The sequence below is a fragment of the Actinia tenebrosa genome, unplaced genomic scaffold, assembly GCF_029948245.1.
Source record: "Actinia tenebrosa isolate PJP-AT-01 unplaced genomic scaffold, QUT_ActTen_1.0 PGA_scaffold1__47_contigs__length_23844297, whole genome shotgun sequence".
In the NCBI taxonomy this organism is placed as follows: domain Eukaryota; kingdom Metazoa; phylum Cnidaria; class Anthozoa; order Actiniaria; family Actiniidae; genus Actinia; species Actinia tenebrosa.
In genome coordinates, this window is record NW_028292578.1 from 6969206 (window position 1) to 6986222 (window position 17017).

The window sequence follows — 17017 nt, forward strand, 5'->3', positions numbered from 1 at the left end:
ATCAAATCAAATCTGGAGCATTGAAACTAACACCAAATGGGTACACCTTTATTAAATGTGTAACAGGACGATTTACGTGAAAAAGATACAATAGCTTTACTACATGAACCCTTCGATTTGAGGTGGGATGAGCAAGAACCCCTTTTGGGCTACCTGTGGTGCCTGTACGTGGACCACAGACAGCCCAAGCTACTTTACAAAAAATGTAACGTCGTCTGCTCGTCTGAACAAGAAGTCTAAGGCGCAGATGTAGGGAAAAAATGTTAAAGAGCTTAAAAGATATATCTTAAAGACCCTAAGAGCAAAATAATTTAGGCATATAGTTCGTATATAAGGTTTGAGATATTGAAGATTCTACAGATTAAGACGCCTAGACTGTATCGGAGAGTTGGCCAGTATGGCAAAGAAGGTAGCCATTATCGGTGCAGGAATTAGTGGTCTAGGGTCTATCAAGAATGCCCTTGATGCTGGTTTAGAACCAACGGCTTACGAGCGGGATTCTTGGATTGGTGGAATATGGCGCTTCACAGAAGATGATCGATCTACCGTCCAAAAATCGACTATCTTGAACACCAGCAAGCATTTCTCTTGCTTCAGTGATTTCCCAATTCCTAAAGATATGCCGAATTATCTGCCTGCAGATCTCTACCAGCGTTATCTGGAAAATTATGCAGAAAAGTTCGATCTAACAAAGAGGATACGATTCAATCACCGCATAGAGAAGATAAAGAAGAGCGAAGATTATGAGGATACTGGAAGATGGGAAGTACATTATGTAGATGAACGGGCGGAAAACAAAGAAGTAGTTGCTGTAGTGTATGACTTTGTTATGGTGTGTAGTGGTGTTTATTCACAGCCATACATACCTGATATACCAAGTATCAAAGAGTTCACCGGGGAAATCATTCACAGCAAGAAGTACAAGACGTTTAAAGGATTTGAAGGAAAGCGTGTACTGGTTGTTGGACTTGGAAACACTGCAGGTATATAAGCTTATTGAAGCTTGTTGCACTTAATAGCCATTAATAAGTATTAATAGATAAACATATATATATACTGCGGTTTGCATAAACTTTGACCATTTGTGCATATATACAAGTATATCAAAAGTATATCAAAAATTGTGGGATATGATCCCTGATATTGTTTTCGAGTTGTCTAGCACTAGGGCTATCTGGAAAAAAATATCAGGGATGACATGCCATAATTTCTGATATACTTTTGATATACTTGTATATATATATATAAATGGTCAAAGCTTATGCAAACTGCAGTATATATATATATATATATAATATATATGTAATATATGCAGTATGAGTGGCCATGTTGTATCACATATACAACCATGAGGCGTAGCTGAGTGATTGTATATCTGATACAACACGGACACAAATACTGTATATGACTTATCAAACGTCTAGGTTAGTTCCTTTGTGTTTCACTAAAATTTTCAAAATTAAAGTGAATCTGGCCAAGAACATCCAACTTAAACTTTATGCAAATGAACACAGTTTTGTATCAGATTTACAACACTCTTCACGGTTGTGATTTCTGTTGTGTTTTCCTTATGAATTATTAATGAGTTTGATAAATATATATACACTTGATTGCAGAAACATTGTGGTATACATTTATACATATATCTAATTTATACAATGTTTCTGCAATCGAGTGTATATATATATATACAGTGATATGCAGAAATTCTGATCCTTTTGTATATACACAAAAGTATATCAAAACTATATTACAGATTATGGGATACCATCTCTGATAGGCAACCTGAAAAAATATCAGTGATGATAATCCATAATTTCTGATATACTTTTGATATACTTGTATATATGTACAAAAGGATCAGAATTTCTGCATATCGCTGTAATATATATAATATATATAATAATATATGTAATATATATAAAAGAATGTATACATATCCAGCCATTTGCAAAAAGTTTGGCCTTTTCAAATATAAATAAAAGTATGTCGAAAGTATATCAGACAGGGCAAGATATCTTTCTTGATATTTCTTTCAGAAAGCCCTAGTGATAGACAACTCGAAAAAAAAATATAAGGGAGAATATCCCATAATTTTTGATACGCTTCTGATATACTCGTATATATAATATATATTGGAAGTGGCCATGAATTTTGCAAATGCATGGCTGTATATATATATATATATAGCCATGCATTTGCAAAATGCTGAACCACTAAAGATTTTATTTCTTTTTCCCCTGACATCATTAGGTGATATTGCTTGTGAACTTAGTAGGCATGCTGCACAAGTATACATAAGCACAAGGCGTGGCGCTTGGATTCTGCCACGCCTTTCAACTGGAGGACAACCCATTGATATGTATGGTTTTCGCAGATCAATTAATTCAATTCCTAAAAAGGTCAGGTCTTGGCTTTTCGAAGCAAAGATCAAATCCATTTACAACTTGGCAAATTTTGGTCTAGAACCAGTAGATAATCCAGGAGTACAATTTGCAGTTATTAATGACGAGCTCCCACATCGTATTGTTGTGGGTTCTATCATTGTTAAAGATGAAATTGACTACTTCAAAGAGAAACAAGTATTTTTCAAGGATGGCAACCACATTGATGCAATTGATACAGTCATTTTTGCTACTGGATTCAATACTCAATGCCCAGTTCTTCCTGCATCCATGTTCAAGCCAAACCAGTCACACCAGTTTTACAAAGCTGTTTTTTCTCCTGAGTTAAGCAAACCAACATTAGCTGTCATTGGATGTTTTAGAGTCAAGGGTCCAGTATTACCTTTAACAGAATTGCAAGCTCGCTGGGCTGTTCAGGTTTTTAATGGTGAATGTATTCTGCCGAATAAAGAAGAAATGAACAAAGACATCTTGGCATTTCAGTACCATGACAAAATGGAAAAGTATGGAAAAGCAAGCAGTGTGAAGTTTCTGGTAAGGATATTTGTTTCATAGCTTTAGGAAATAGAATGGCCATGCCTAAATGATCTTATGAAATAACTGATTTTCAATGTGCACTCTGACTGTTTGAAATCATATGCCATTTTAGATGATTTCCTATGCCTCTCTTGTGTTCTCCAAGGGCGGATCCAGGGGGGGCAAAGGGGGGCTGAAGTCCCTTTCAGCAGGAAAAACAAAACAAAACAAAACTGAAGAATTAGATGCTTTTTTTATTGTTTTCCGTTGTGTTGACCGAAGGAACTCAATTAGCCCCCCCTAAACTCAATTAGCCCCCCCCCTAATATTTTGGCTGCATCTGTCCTTGTTCTCTCAGCATCCTGTGTGATTACTTATCAGAGTATCTAATATGGTGATAAAAAAATTATGATTGAATTTCAGGGTAAAAATGCGCACAATTACTGGTACAGTGGAACCCCGCCTTACGGCCACCAGCTTAATAAGGCCACCCTGTTATTGCGGTCAGCTCTTTTGGGTCCTGACGAAATGCCCATACATTTACTGTAAAATGTACCCGCTTAATACGGCCACCCGTTTAAATACTGTAAAGTTATTACTGCAAAATGTGTGATTCTTTTATTCATACGGTTAACATTCTACAGTAATGCTGTTTGTAGAATCAGAATCAAAACAACAACTTCAAACAGAGAAACACGTACAGCGCGGTGCGCTAAAGTATGTCCGCATTTATTTTATAACAGTACAGTATTAAAACGAGCCATGCTGATAGCCTGTCTGGGGTGATGTACAGACGAATGAAGCTTCCTTTGAAGCCATACTGACTCGAGGCTGGATAAAAAGTAGTTGTTACTGTACTCTGTTTTCTCTGTTCTACTGTTATATCTACAGTCCTGTACTACAATATAATTTAAAGTTTTAAAGTACTACTAAAGTTGAGTTATAACTGAGCTTCAATAGCATCAGAAGTTTTAGAAACATTATTTAAAAATACAATATGCATTATTGCACTTAATTTGTTTAGTAGTTTCGTACTGATTGATAAAACACGTTTTTAACATATTTTTGACAGCCCGCTTAATACGGCCAACCCGTTAAAACAGCCACTTTTGAATGTCCCTTCGGTGGCCGGATTAACGGGGTTTCACTGTAGTACCATAATATAGCTAATATAGATTATGTGATGACTACAGTTTTCTTGTTTCATTCACATCTAGATCAACAGCTACATTGACTACATGGATGATGTAGCTTCACTAATTGGTGCCAAGCCCAATTTGTGGAAGATGTTTTTCCAAGATCCTGGGTTTGCAATCAAGTGTTTCTTTGGTCCATGTATACCTGCGCAGTACCGCCTTGTTGGACCACACCCTTGGTCTGGTGCTAGGAAAGTCATAGAAGATGTTGAAGATAGCATACGTACCCCACTAAGAACAAGAACAGTCGTAGAGCATCAGTCATCTAAAAGTGCTGCTAGAAGGTTTCTCAATTGGATTTTACTGGCTTTGTTTGTTCTAGTTGTTGGTATGTTCCTTTTAAAAGTTAAATAGATTGGAAAACATTATATTAGCCTGATAAAAAAGGGGTTTTTATGTGCATGTAGGTGTTTAATTGAGAATGTAAGTCTTTCTACCAACTGAACATGATATAAAACCAGGGACAATCATTGAATTAACTGATTTTGCAGACAGATGCTAGAATGTTTTACTCTAAGTAGAACTTCAAATACACCTCGTAGCAGAAATGCTTGAAGAGTTGGTTTTCTAAAGCGCCATTTTGAACAGTTCAATGGAGCTATAAAATTAGAACAGAGACAAATAATGCTTTCCATTTAAGACTCTACTGTATCTTTCATTCATTCTAGGGATCAAATCGTCAGATGAAATACAGTCCTTTGACTAAACATTGTCGTTTGATCGGCTTCATCCCTACGCGCCTAGACCGAAAAGGATCGTGGGGATAATTAATTCACAGTTACTAGCTGCCTCATATGTTATCTAACACGTCTTGAGCAAGTTGTACTGGACTGGAAATACTAAATTTTTGGCTTTCATCCCCAAAATAACCTATCTTAAAGCTACTATCTGTAGCCGGCGATAACTCGTCTGAACAGCGCTCAAGCAGATAATCTTTTAGCGTCTGCACGTTGTCGATATTTGGGACATCCTTGATGGAATATGATGTAAAACGGCTCTTGTTTTCCTTGCGTAAAATGCGAAGGCAAATGTGCATTTTGATTCCCATTGTGCGATTGTCACCGACTGACAGAGAACAATTAATTATTGATGTTAATTTACCCGTTATCCTTTTTGGTCTAGGCGCGTAGGGATGATCCGATCAACGACAACGTTTAGTCAAAGGACTGTATCATATCAGGAACGTTTGCTCAGATTAGACCTTTTTCCATTATCATATTGGCACGAGATTAAATAACTTTAATACTTGGAAGTCTGTGTGCACTAAGTGCTCCTCACGTCGTAACCTCCATGCCAATAATTCTGCTGCTACTAGCTTCTAATGGCGGTACTTGAGTCGGCAGTTTTTTTAAATGTTTTTTCTTTGCCATCGTTTATTATATATTACATATAGAGTATAGATCTTAATAGTACATATTTTAAGTGTTTTTAATATAGTATTAATAGTCTCGACCTTTACACCATGCACCATGTTTATTTGTCCATTCATCCTTGCCAATCTGATAGTATTATCTTTGTATTACTATTATTTTGAAAGGGTACAGTTTATGTGGAGCCAGGCTCTGTTGTGACACCCTCACCAACACTTTCATATTATTATTACTCATCATTTCATTTTGTTTTTGCACACCTAGTAATATATATTAATATTATCATTTGTAACTGTCTTATTTTTGGTGAAAGCTTATCAATCAATCAATCAATCAATCAATCAACAATAGGTGGACATATTATATCAATCAACGTGATTATTGCAAATCAATATTTTATTACCAATCGATTAGCTTCTCATATGAGTACTTTGGACATATGGATGCAGCGCTATATAAGTACATTTGATTAAATAATATTATTGAAAACAAATAAAAAGTTGAAAGTGTATTTTGATAACAAAAAATTTGGTCCATATTCATTCAACTCTGCATATTTACAATATTATTTTAAAACTATTATCATTTACAATTGATTTTTATTTTGTTTTACGTGGATTAAAACGTGGTTTGCAATGGGAAAAGGATATTTTCAATTTACGAAAATTACAAAAATATTCGCCATTTGGTGGAAGCTTGTCAGTAAACGTGGTTTCAAGCTAAATCGACAGTCATTTATATGACCTCGTATCATATAACCCCTTGAAATGACGTCATTTAACAACTCCGGGACCATGGCATTTAAGGCTCAAGACTTCACACCGACAGAAGCACCATGTTGGTTTAACAGAACGAAAGATTTGGTCTGATATTTTTATTACATCAACCAACACGGTGGCCATGTCTATTTTTCTAATACTATTATGTGCCAAAGATGGTGCACTTTTTACTCTTGGCGTTTTCATTTTTCCCTAACTCATTTAAGACCATTTAAGACGACTTTTTAGAAGTGAGTTTTAGGATTCTGCGAACGCGCTGAGAGTATAGCCGAGTGGGTATTCTAAAAGCTTGTCTTTAAAACTTCGTCGGGTTTGGATGTGCGTGCAACCTTTAGCTACTTGGGGAAAACGTACTGAAGATGTGTTAGGGAGGCGGTCGACTGACTCAAACATGGGCCGCAGAGGGGGTTGGGCAGGAGGGGCATAGCCACCCTCTCCTACCCTTGCCCTTTCCCTATATGTAGTCTTATAAGTTTCCAATCTTACCCCCCCCCCCCCCCTCTATGTTTTAGGGTGCTCCGCGGCCCCTGTCAATCCAATGTACAAGGAAGTGGCTTTTTTACCACTATGATCAGTATTATTCATAGGTTGACTGGGACGATTTCCTGTCCATTGTCATCGAATATTGAAGAATAGCGAGGTGGTAAGAAATTATCATTATCTGGTTGTGCTGATTGGCTGATATCACTGGCCGTGGGGTATGCCGGCGGTGCACAGGATGGATACACCTGGCTTGTTACACGGTAAGTACTTGTATTTGTAGGAGGCAAACATTCTCCGCCTAGTGTCTGTGACACTTCTAGTGAGGCCGACTGGTTACTCAAACAGTATTTCTTGACAGTACAATAAACTAATGCAATGATGACGATGGTGACTATGCAAATAATTGCTATCAATCCTGGTAACGTAATCTCGTTTTCTGATGTTTTTCTTGGAATTTCATCTGGTATTTCCGCGTGTAGGCCATTAGTTGTTTTTGTCTTACTGCTGTCATACATTGAACATAAATGCAAGAAGTGCAGCATCAAAATAATCCCTTTGACTTTCATGTCTAACTTCTTGTTATATTTGAAATAAATAGACACAGTTTTGTTCTTGATCGACCCACATGCAAAGACCTGTAAACAATGTCTCCGGTTAGTCTTTCACTTTCACTTTCGTTCTCTGCTGCAAAAGATAAATTTCTTCAGCTATAACCTTGCATGAATGTAAAACTCTTATTTTCCTGTGGTTTGTTAAACAGTACTTGTCCATACAAAAACAATTGGATATATTAATTGAACACTAATCGTTTTGATCCTCGTGATGTTATAATTTTACTTACTTCAGTGGTTTCTTCAACGACTTCGTTTGAACTTTAAATGCCAGTCTTGGTAATTAATATTATATGGCTATCTTAGACTTATTTTTAAATTTAAAAATATTTTCTCTATTGCTAGATTGCCTCCTAGTTATTAATTAACCAAGTTTTTCTCCCAGGATGATTCGAGTTGTCGTTGTTTATGATTTGGTGGTAGCTAGTTTGGAAGTTATTTCAAGAGCATTACGCCAATAAATGACAATGACACAAAATTACCTGCTGACTCCAAAGCCTGCAGAGACCGAAACGCTTGAGTAGAAATATCTGTATCAGCTGTCAGTGCTATATATATAGGACTCTTGTTAATAGTCAACTGCCGTATTACAGAATATACTAGAAGTGAAACGCGAAAATTAAATGACCTCAGTCTGCTCGATTAAGTCTCAGAATAGGCCCTTTGCAGCTAGTGGTCACGTGCTTGGATACCGCTTAGCAACACAAAACTGGAGAGCAAGCCTTCCAGTAAACAAAAGTTGTAATAGGTCAAGCACGCGTGGTTTTATACGATAGTTTCATCGTTCAAAACGCTTAATCCTTTTGCCCTATCTACAAACACAGTAAGATAATCTTAAATTCTCTCCTTTGGACTCGATTTTTGGTTCGAAGTAACGATATTCTTCGCGTTATCGCGAAAAAATTGTCACCGCCGGCCCGCTCGACGGCTGAAAAACATGGCGACTTCGCAAGGTATGTACTTCAAAACTCTCCTTTTTTTTGGTTTCTTTTCAATTATTGGACTTCTAAAATCTCTAAAATAACAGTTTAGATTGTGAATGGTGATCGATTGTAATTGGACGGCATTTTAATGGACGATTTGTTTATTTTTTGTGAGAGTGATTCCACGTCTAAAGTCAAGACTAACCCATGTTTACATATATTCGCTGTAGATGTTAGAACTCCCGACGAGCCATCACATACCAAGAAAAATTCTTCGTACCATTGTTGTGTTCCCTTGTGTAACGGAGATTCTCGATATCATCCTGATTTAAAGTTTCACCGCTTACCAGGCCGTGCAAGGGATGAGCAATTGAAAAAGGAATGGCTGGTGAAGATACGAAGAGATGTGGGCCCACACTTCAAGGTATATAGGAATCTAACAATATCAATGCACAATACGAATTGCCTGTGGATCTTTAAAAAACTGTAATGAAGATAAAAATAGTTGAATACAGTTACATTGTTATTAAAAGGACATTTGATTTATAATAGGTTAACAAAAGTACCAGAGTGTGCTCAAAACACTTCACTGAGGAAGATTACAATCCTCCCACTGATTCTGGACGTCAGTTGCTAAAAAGAGAAGCTGTACCATCAATCTTTGACTGGTCAACCAAATCCAAAGCAAGAAGAAAGATAATTCGACAAGTAGATAGGTAATGAATATCACATATTTCTACTTCAATACATTTCATTTAGACTTGACTGATGGAATTGTACTTGATGTTTATTTTGGTTTAAACCAAAATAATTTTATAATTTTAATAATTTAGTCTTTTATAATTTTTTATTTAGTGTGAACTGAGTGTGAACTGAGTGTCATCATAATTTCAAAACCTTTTTACAGAGACACTCAGACAGATGAAAGTGATGACAATGAAGATAATAGTCCCAGCACTTCTACAACCTTCAGCATGGATGACCTACAAGCACAAGTCCAGTCACTCAGAGCACAGTTCCAAGATGCACAAAAGCAACTTGAACAAAGTAGAAATGAAACTGCAGCTGCCCTCACTGAAATAAAAAGGGTTAAAGTTGAAGCTGCAAAAGAAATTGAGGACATTAAGAGGCAAGCTGCAGAACAATTAGCACTTAATAAATTTGGGCTTGAGAGATTTGGCACAGACAATGAGATCATAAGATTTTATACAGGTTTCCCATCCTATTTACATATTCAGTTCTTTTTTAAGTTTTTGCAGCCATGTGCTGCACAAATGACATATTGTTATGCCTCTGGAGAAAGAGAAAGTAGACCAGACTCAAGAAATATGCTTCTTGTGGATGAATTGTTTATGTTTTGTGTACGCCTCAAACTAGGTCTATTCGGACAGGATTTAGCTCATAGGTTCCAAATACATAAATCGTCAGTTTGCAGGAAATTGATCACATGGACTAATTTTTTGTATTTTCTTCTTGGTAGTCAAGTGATCTGGCCTTCAAGGCAAGATGTTGATAGGTTTATGCCAGAAGGTTTTAAAAAGCTTTATGCAAGCACACGTGTCATTTTAGATTGTACAGAGATTTTTGTTCAAACACCTACCTCCCTACTACTTCAGTCGCAGCTTTATTCTAGTTATAAGAGTAATACTACACTCAAGGGTTTGATAGGCATTACCCCTAATGGAGCTATTAGCTTCGTTTCTAGCCTTTACACAGGGGGGATTAGTGATAAGGAAATCACAAGGTGCAGCGGCATTCTAGATTTGTTAGAACCTGGTGATTCAGTCATGGCAGACAAAGGGTTTGACATTGAAGATTTACTTAGGGAGAAGCGGGTAGAGTTAAATATTCCTCCGTTTCTTGAAAGTCAGGAACAATTCTCTGCCGCAGATGTTCAAAAAACAAAGACACTAGCAAGTCTTAGAATTCATGTCGAGAGGGCAATAAGAAGAGTCAAAGAGTACCACTTTTTTGATTCAGATGTGCCATTGTCCACTTTAGGTTCAGTCAATCAGTTATATACTGTAGCCTGCCTCCTTACAAATTTTCAAGGCCCACTTATTTTATCCAATGGTAATAATGAGGCATAGTGTCTGTAAGAAGTTGGTGAATGTATGATTAATGTGGCTTACATAACCCATTAGATAATCTTTAATGCAGGTTGGTTTATCATGTGTCTTGGATTGCTTTTTGTAACTATTTCAATTTGTTTGTAAATGAAAACTCAAAAAAAAAAACTAATGAACAAACACAAAATCTAAATAGCACAAATAAATATAATACTAATATGATATAAATATAATAAAAAATAAATTAAGATTATGAATTGATTTGTCATTAATAAAAATAATATAATATTTGTTATCATAAGAAATCTGGCCATGGTTTGAGAACAACAACAAAAATCTTAGTGTATTAATGTAAATAGTAATTGAAGAAAAAACTATCAACTTTGTCCTTTGCTTGCTGGAAAAACACTGAATCAAAATTAATTCTAGAGCAAACAAACAAATTTTCGTCAATGTAACTGAAAAAATCACACCATTCTAATCCTGTGAGTCCAAGCTGGCACTGGATCTGGTAATAATAAATGTCTGTTGTTTTCAGTTTGTACTGGTTAGTGTTCTGGTCCTTGGTGAGATACCTCACATTGTCAAATGATGTTTCCCCCTCTTTAACGACCTTTATTTCTAACAAGCCAAAGGGATTCTGACCATTATTTACGGCATCAAGGTCATAAACTTTCCTGTCTGGGCTACAACCTAGCCATGGGCACTTTGGGTGGACAATCGGCCCAGATGGGAAGAGGTTTACTCTTCCACCCTTTGCATTGCTAGCATAGACCATGGCAGCATGTGGTTCAAGTTCAATGCCTCTTCTCATTGCTGCAGTTTGTACAAATCTGGTGGGGTTTAGCTGATTGACAAGGGTGTCAAAATGTGACACCCGGCGAGCGACAATGCCAAATTTGCTTGCTGTTACCCTTTTTTTTCTGAGCAGGTGCCATACATCACTCTGACTTTGAGTGACTGTTTGCTGCTGCACTCTCAGTGATGACTCTGTTGTCACAGACAATGTTCCAAATATAGATTGTTGACGACTGTCAAGACAGATTGACACATTGTTATTAAATCTGTCCTCTGCACTTGAGAGGGGAAGCTCTGGGAAAGAAGTGCAAGTAAAATCATTTATGATGTAGTCAGTTGACATCTTTTGTTGATATGACAGGACACAGCCTTTTGGGACATTTCCAAACTTGCTCTGTACAAATGGGATATTGCCAAGTTGATCTTGATTGGGCAGAATGGTTGTAAAGAGAGGATAAGGTGGTTGGAAGCCATTAAAGTGCTCTTTTGTGAGGGTAGGATACTGGGTAGATGGGGAATACAAATTACTCTTGATATATCTACTGTACGAAGCGCCAAGTTGGGGTTTTTTCACTAGCACGTCTTGTATTTCTTTTTGTGCGATTTTGGATCCTCTAGGTATGCTCCAACGCTGCTTCATGCTGGTACATGTTAGCTCATCAGGCAATGTCCGATGTCCCAGTTGCTTAAGAAGGGCTAAATAGTAAAGAAGCCCGATCACATGATGGCAGTATCCACCTGCCCCGGCTACACATGAGCACAGCCCAGACAGCAATGTCAAATTGTTGTTCTGGACTGACACCTCTAAAATGTGCGGTGGTTCAGACTTCCTCATTGAGCGGTAACACTTGCATTTAACTCTCACGCACTGGTCGGTATATATCACTAAAAAATTGGAAAAATTAGTGTGAATTGTCTGCCATTCATATCATAATGAAATAGAAAAAACATTTTGGCTATCAAGTACCTTTAACGTCATGTAAATAGCCTGGTTCCGCCATAAATTTGTACGCTTTCGAAGTGCTTGTGCAGCCAGACTTCTCTATAGCGTAGCTCCCTACATCATCGAAGGTGAGGGAAGGAAAGATAGAGATGTCTTGAGTTTCTACTTCATCTAAAACAAAAATAAATATAAAAATATCAGTACGAAGAATTTTTCTTGGTATGTGATGGCTCGTCGGGAGTTCTAACATCTACAGCGAATATATGTAAACATGGGTTAGTCTTGACTTTAGACGTGGAATCACTCTCACAAAAAATAAACAAATCGTCCATTAAAATGCCGTCCAATTACAATCGATCACCATTCACAATCTAAACTGTTATTTTAGAGATTTTAGAAGTCCAATAATTGAAAAGAAACCAAAAAAAAGGAGAGTTTTGAAGTACATACCTTGCGAAGTCGCCATGTTTTTCAGCCGTCGAGCGGGCCGGCGGTGACAATTTTTTCGCGATAACGCGAAGAATATCGTTACTTCGAACCAAAAATCGAGTCCAAAGGAGAGAATTTAAGATTATCTTACTGTGTTTGTAGATAGGGCAAAAGGATTAAGCGTTTTGAACGATGAAACTATCGTATAAAACCACGCGTGCTTGACCTATTACAACTTTTGTTTACTGGAAGGCTTGCTCTCCAGTTTTGTGTTGCTAAGCGGTATCCAAGCACGTGACCACTAGCTGCAAAGGGCCTATTTAACGACACACTTGATATTGAGTAAAAATGTACAGTGGCGGAAGTAAGTGAAAAAGGAATGGCACAACTGCCACCAGATGTCTGGTGAAATTCACGTGACATATTACTATATAAACAAGCATTTTATTTATCTTAGTATAGACATTTGTACATTATTTGAAATATTTCATACTAACTACCAGTATGTATCGTGTTTGAAATTGAAACAACGAATTTCTAGATATTATCAACGTATATTCCCAATCCAACTCCCTTACGATTTTTTCTATATCTTCTTATAACAGTATTTTGTATTTTTCTGCCCTTGGTACTCTATTGATGACAAGTCTTCCATCGTAAGAGAGAGATGCGAACACCCAAGGGTCGGCAGTTGACCATTCTGAGGCATAAACACTGTCTTCATGTTCATCAAATGTTGCTATTACGCCGTCGGTAGCGGGATCTTTAGACCTAAGAGAAAACATGATCTTAGTGTTATGGCTGTATCTAAGGGTTGGAATGGTGGGGGGTAGCAGGGGAATAAACAAGTACAGTAATCAAGAATTGCTACTTTAAAAGTAGGAAGGAAAAATGTAGCTAGCCCATGGATAAGGTAACGTAACAGTTACACAAAAATACTTGGCATTTGAAAGGAATATTAACCATTAGTATATGTAATAGGACTCCATACTGTCCAATTAAGAAATAATTGGACGAGGAAAATTCCGAGGACTTCCAAAATTGGATGATTGTGATTTATTTATTTATTTATTTATTTTATGAGTCCAATTTGGCAGTCAGAGGAATTTTTTCGAGTCTGATTATTTCTTGATTGGGGAGCATGAAATCCCATTACCTATTAATTATATAGCTGCCTAATTAATCCCATATCAACAAGACCTGTCCAATTAAGAAAATAATTGGACAGTTACCTATATGCGATTAATGAGAAGCTGTATAATTAAAATGTTAATTTATCCGCATGCATTAAAAGAGAAGTAAACTGATAGAAGCAAGGTTTCATTCATACGTTTTTTCTATCTTGTCTTCCTCATCTTCTTCATTGTCAAGGTGACCAAATGGTTCAGATGACAAAGAAATAATATTATGAAGAATAACACGGCTATCACTGCTTGATGACAGCAGAAGTTGATCATGGAAATGATTGTAACGAATGCTCCACACCCTGAAACAAAGCATTCATTTATTGATTGATTGATTGATTGATTGATCACAGATATTATTTTGAATCTTCTGGGAATTTTTCTCTTTCTAGAATAATCCTGTATACAAAGTCACTCCAGGTTCACTTTGCCTTCCAATGATCAAAGCCATTTAAAGGATCATCCTTCAGACTATATGATAGGTCGTAATCAATGGAAATTATATTTAGTCTTGTGCAGTTTTTATCAGCAGAATGCAAATTTTCAATGCAGATGTACATAAATGATGGAGCATGAGGGGCAGTGGTTCCTCTTCATTGGTAATGAGATTTATTCGACTAATTGATGTGAAGCAATGGTGTAGAATACTCTCAGGTTGATGTCACATGACAGGCAATGTTTGCCCTTCACTGAAGGCTGGTAGTGAGAATAATTCAGCTGATTGATATCAAGCAATACAAACTTGTTTCTAAAGCTACTTTTACGTACCAGTGAGAGTGTTCAGAGACAACCATCAGTGGTTCATCAATCTTCCGTGTGTCCCAAAATTTAATCTTACAATCATCACCACAACTGACCATGTAATACTGCTTGTTAGGGTTGAAGTCTATATCTCTTACTAGTTGGCCATGAGCATTCTCTATCATGTACACTTGTCTGTAGGTAAAAAAAAGATAAGGCACAATGAACTAAATTATGATGGTGCACAGCATTAACACTAAAATTAATATACACATACACTCTCTAGGTTTGAATGAATAAAAACTAGTAATGAAAACTTAAATTCTTATTTTAAATGAAATGGAAATTGAAGGTGACTAAATAATTGAAGGTAATATTGGGATTTAAAGCTGCCAATACAGGTTTACATTGACGGCTTAAGTTGGGAGAAAATATGTTTTATAGTTGCAAAATATATGCAGAATAAATTATTTATTCCCTTCCGAACCGTGTAATATGTATTGGTGGCTTAAAATTGCAATAAACTATGACTTCCAATCAATCTTATGCCAAAATTGCTGTCAAAATTGATGCTAAACATAAAACCTGAGAATAAATAACAAGTGCAACCTTAGTGTTCTTGAGTCCCAGCCTCGTATGGTTGTGTCATTGGTTGTCGCTAACTGTGATCCACCATGGTGTGGATTCCATCTTCCTGTAGTGAACTTGGGTTGACCTTTACCAACAAGGTTGGCAGAATCAACAGACTGGAACAAAGAAGTAATGCATTGGGTAAAATGTTTGAATTCCTTGATGAAGCAGTCATGGTATTACTTACTTCAAGAATAGCAGTGGAAGTATTTATGTCCCAAAGGTTTAAATGTTGTTCTGATACAGAGATGACTTGAGAACCATTACCAGAAGGATTCCACAACACACTAAAATGATCAATGATCAATGAAAAGTTAGCATAATAAGCATCAAAATCTTTTTTTTTCCCCTCCTCTTTCTCTTTTGTATTACATCTAAGTTACATATAAAGTAACACCTTAGGTACACAGAGCATATAATTTCTGCAGATTCTACCTTAAGAACTTTTAACATCTTGTAAACTTTTAACATCTTGTAAATAGAGAAATCATAAGGCTAAAAACCAAACCAAACAGTCCATTCATTTCTACAAACCTTTTCATATTTTCATTTTGATTATCCAGTTCACATACAAGCTGCAGTGGTCTAGTGTAGCCTCCACCAGATGAGTGACTCAACCCTGGGGAGTCAGGGGGTGGTGGCTCTGTCTCGTCAACTGGTGGAATCCTCCAGATTCCTGCCTTGATTTCAGCCTTGTTATCACTTACTGGAAAGTGAAAGGAATGCAAACTATCAGTCAGGCTGCCCAAATGCATTATTTATGAGAAAAACCATTAATTAATTTGAAACTTATTATTTTTGTTCTTTTTTGTTCTTTTTTTTTTTTTTACCTTTATTATAACATGTTGAGAGAATATTCTTGTCAACTGGACTTGAATTTATTGACCTTAAGAAAGAATGAACATGTAAAAAAATTAATGATATGCTTAATAAATAATCACACATGATGAAAGAAATCATGAGAGAGCTAGTCCTAGAGTCCTAGAGTAAAGGAGGGCCAGAACACACTACCAGTTCACTGGTGTAGTTTTAGTTCTGGAGTCCTAGAGAAATGGAGGGCCAGAACACACTAACAAATTAAAGCATACAATATGCTTCCATGGAAATATTTCTGTGAAATACACAGGAACTCCATCAGTTTCAGCCAGGGGAAAATAAAACAAGTCTAAAGCACCTTGACGTTCTAGTCTAAAACAAGGGAAGGTTTTTTAGATCTAGAATTTTATCTGTATTGTATTATTTAGATTTTAGTTTAGCATGTGCACGTTCTAACGAGACTTTATTGTAAGCTCCTGTGTGTCTACATGAATGAATAAATTACTTAAAATTACTTAATTGCTTAAAGGTGCTGAGTTGACACCCTCAAACATCCTCCCTACACAGTTACACAGGGAACCAATATTTATGATAATAGAGAAGGTAGAGACTTACCATATTTCTCCTACCGAATGCATAAAAACATTTTTATTGATAATGTTACTTTCATCGTCAAAATCTATCAAGTGGACCTGTAGAGAAAAAGTATAACTATAATTGTTGATATTCCATGCATCCTGATAGGTCGTGTTATGTTATAATAGGATATGATATTACCTGATTTTCAAACCTGAGTGACTGTGAACCAACCAAAAATCTTATAACATCAGCTTCTGCATGTTGGGGGCACAAAGCTCGAGCCTGGTGGAACACCACAGTAGAACAATGAATATGACAACAAAATATACAATGATTACAGAAAATATCGTAATATAAGATACTACGAATATCATTTGATCAAGTATAGGTCTTAAAATGTCCAAATTGCGGATAGTTATTCAATAAACTCACGTTAAACTCTAAGCCGTAAATCACAGGAGAATCGTCCTCCATTTTGAATTGCTTCGTACATCCGCTGGTTAGTTTGCAGGCGCAAGTACTGTCGAGGAACGCCTGTGCAAATC

General features: G+C 36.6%; 4 protein-coding genes and 1 long non-coding RNA gene across 7 annotated transcripts; 2 read left to right on the forward strand and 3 right to left on the reverse strand.

Annotated features, from left to right (window-relative positions):
* Positions 1–4: 4 nt before the first annotated feature.
* Positions 5–5365, forward strand: LOC116290527 (dimethylaniline monooxygenase [N-oxide-forming] 2). Its single transcript, XM_031697581.2, has 3 exons — positions 5–983; positions 2254–2939; positions 4139–5365. Exons 1-3 carry the CDS (start codon positions 398–400, stop codon positions 4469–4471), a joined length of 1605 nt encoding a protein of 534 aa, XP_031553441.1. The 5' UTR covers positions 5–397; the 3' UTR covers positions 4472–5365.
* A 500-nt stretch (positions 5366–5865) lies between these two features.
* LOC116290536 (uncharacterized) lies at positions 5866–7836 on the reverse strand. The gene is made up of 2 exons (XR_004196474.2): positions 7591–7836; positions 5866–7433 (listed from the first exon to the last, which is right to left on the reverse strand). It is a non-coding gene; the product is annotated as an uncharacterized LOC116290536 (long non-coding RNA).
* Positions 7813–10889, forward strand: LOC148909781 (uncharacterized). Of its 2 annotated transcripts, XM_089032696.1 has the most exons (4): positions 7813–8313; positions 8514–8707; positions 8836–8999; positions 9191–10889. In XM_089032696.1, exons 1-4 carry the CDS (start codon positions 8298–8300, stop codon positions 10371–10373), a joined length of 1557 nt encoding a protein of 518 aa, XP_088888822.1. In that variant the 5' UTR covers positions 7813–8297; the 3' UTR covers positions 10374–10889. The 2 variants fall into 2 exon arrangements, with proteins under 2 accessions (XP_088888822.1, XP_088888821.1); XM_089032695.1 differs by lacking the exon at positions 7813–8313 and having other exon boundaries at positions 8337–8707.
* Positions 10417–12834, reverse strand: LOC148909782 (uncharacterized). Of its 2 annotated transcripts, none has more exons than XM_089032699.1 (3): positions 12544–12834; positions 12118–12264; positions 10417–12035 (listed from the first exon to the last, which is right to left on the reverse strand). In XM_089032699.1, the coding sequence occupies exons 1-3, from the start codon at positions 12557–12559 to the stop codon at positions 10699–10701; spliced, it is 1500 nt and encodes a 499-aa protein (XP_088888825.1). In that variant the 5' UTR covers positions 12560–12834; the 3' UTR covers positions 10417–10698. The 2 variants fall into 2 exon arrangements, with proteins under 2 accessions (XP_088888825.1, XP_088888824.1); XM_089032698.1 differs by having other exon boundaries at positions 12118–12343.
* Positions 12835–12946: 112 nt separating this feature from the next.
* Positions 12947–16951, reverse strand: LOC116290917 (EARP and GARP complex-interacting protein 1). The gene is made up of 10 exons (XM_031698038.1): positions 16905–16951; positions 16671–16754; positions 16509–16585; positions 15908–15963; positions 15612–15783; positions 15265–15364; positions 15057–15193; positions 14475–14642; positions 13853–14008; positions 12947–13293 (listed from the first exon to the last, which is right to left on the reverse strand). Exons 1-10 carry the CDS (start codon positions 16944–16946, stop codon positions 13119–13121), a joined length of 1167 nt encoding a protein of 388 aa, XP_031553898.1. The 5' UTR covers positions 16947–16951; the 3' UTR covers positions 12947–13118.
* Positions 16952–17017: the final 66 nt, after the last annotated feature.

What these genes read in the sequence shown, in the direction of transcription:
- LOC148909781 (XM_089032695.1), top strand. Translation starts at nt 8,432, where the DNA reads ATGGACGATTTGTTTATTTTTTGTGAGAGTGATTCCACGTCTAAAGTC. An exon ending in ATGTGGGCCCACACTTCAAG is followed by an intron (nt 8,708 to 8,835) that starts GTATATAGGAAT and finishes GATTTATAATAG; the next exon opens with GTTAACAAAAGTACCAGAGT. An exon ending in ATAATTCGACAAGTAGATAG is followed by an intron (nt 9,000 to 9,190) that starts GTAATGAATATC and finishes ACCTTTTTACAG; the next exon opens with AGACACTCAGACAGATGAAA.
- LOC148909782 (XM_089032698.1), bottom strand. Translation starts at nt 12,343, where the DNA reads ATGTTAGAACTCCCGACGAGCCATCACATACCAAGAAAAATTCTTCGT. An exon ending in CTATTTACATGACGTTAAAG is followed by an intron (nt 12,036 to 12,117) that starts GTACTTGATAGC and finishes CCAATTTTTTAG; the next exon opens with TGATATATACCGACCAGTGC.
- LOC116290527 (XM_031697581.2), top strand. Translation starts at nt 398, where the DNA reads ATGGCAAAGAAGGTAGCCATTATCGGTGCAGGAATTAGTGGTCTAGGG. An exon ending in TGGACTTGGAAACACTGCAG is followed by an intron (nt 984 to 2,253) that starts GTATATAAGCTT and finishes TGACATCATTAG; the next exon opens with GTGATATTGCTTGTGAACTT. An exon ending in CAAGCAGTGTGAAGTTTCTG is followed by an intron (nt 2,940 to 4,138) that starts GTAAGGATATTT and finishes ATTCACATCTAG; the next exon opens with ATCAACAGCTACATTGACTA.
- LOC116290917 (XM_031698038.1), bottom strand. Translation starts at nt 16,946, where the DNA reads ATGGAGGACGATTCTCCTGTGATTTACGGCTTAGAGTTTAAC. An exon ending in TTTACGGCTTAGAGTTTAAC is followed by an intron (nt 16,755 to 16,904) that starts GTGAGTTTATTG and finishes GTGTTCCACCAG; the next exon opens with GCTCGAGCTTTGTGCCCCCA. An exon ending in TGGGACTCAAGAACACTAAG is followed by an intron (nt 14,643 to 15,056) that starts GTTGCACTTGTT and finishes TTTTACCTACAG; the next exon opens with ACAAGTGTACATGATAGAGA.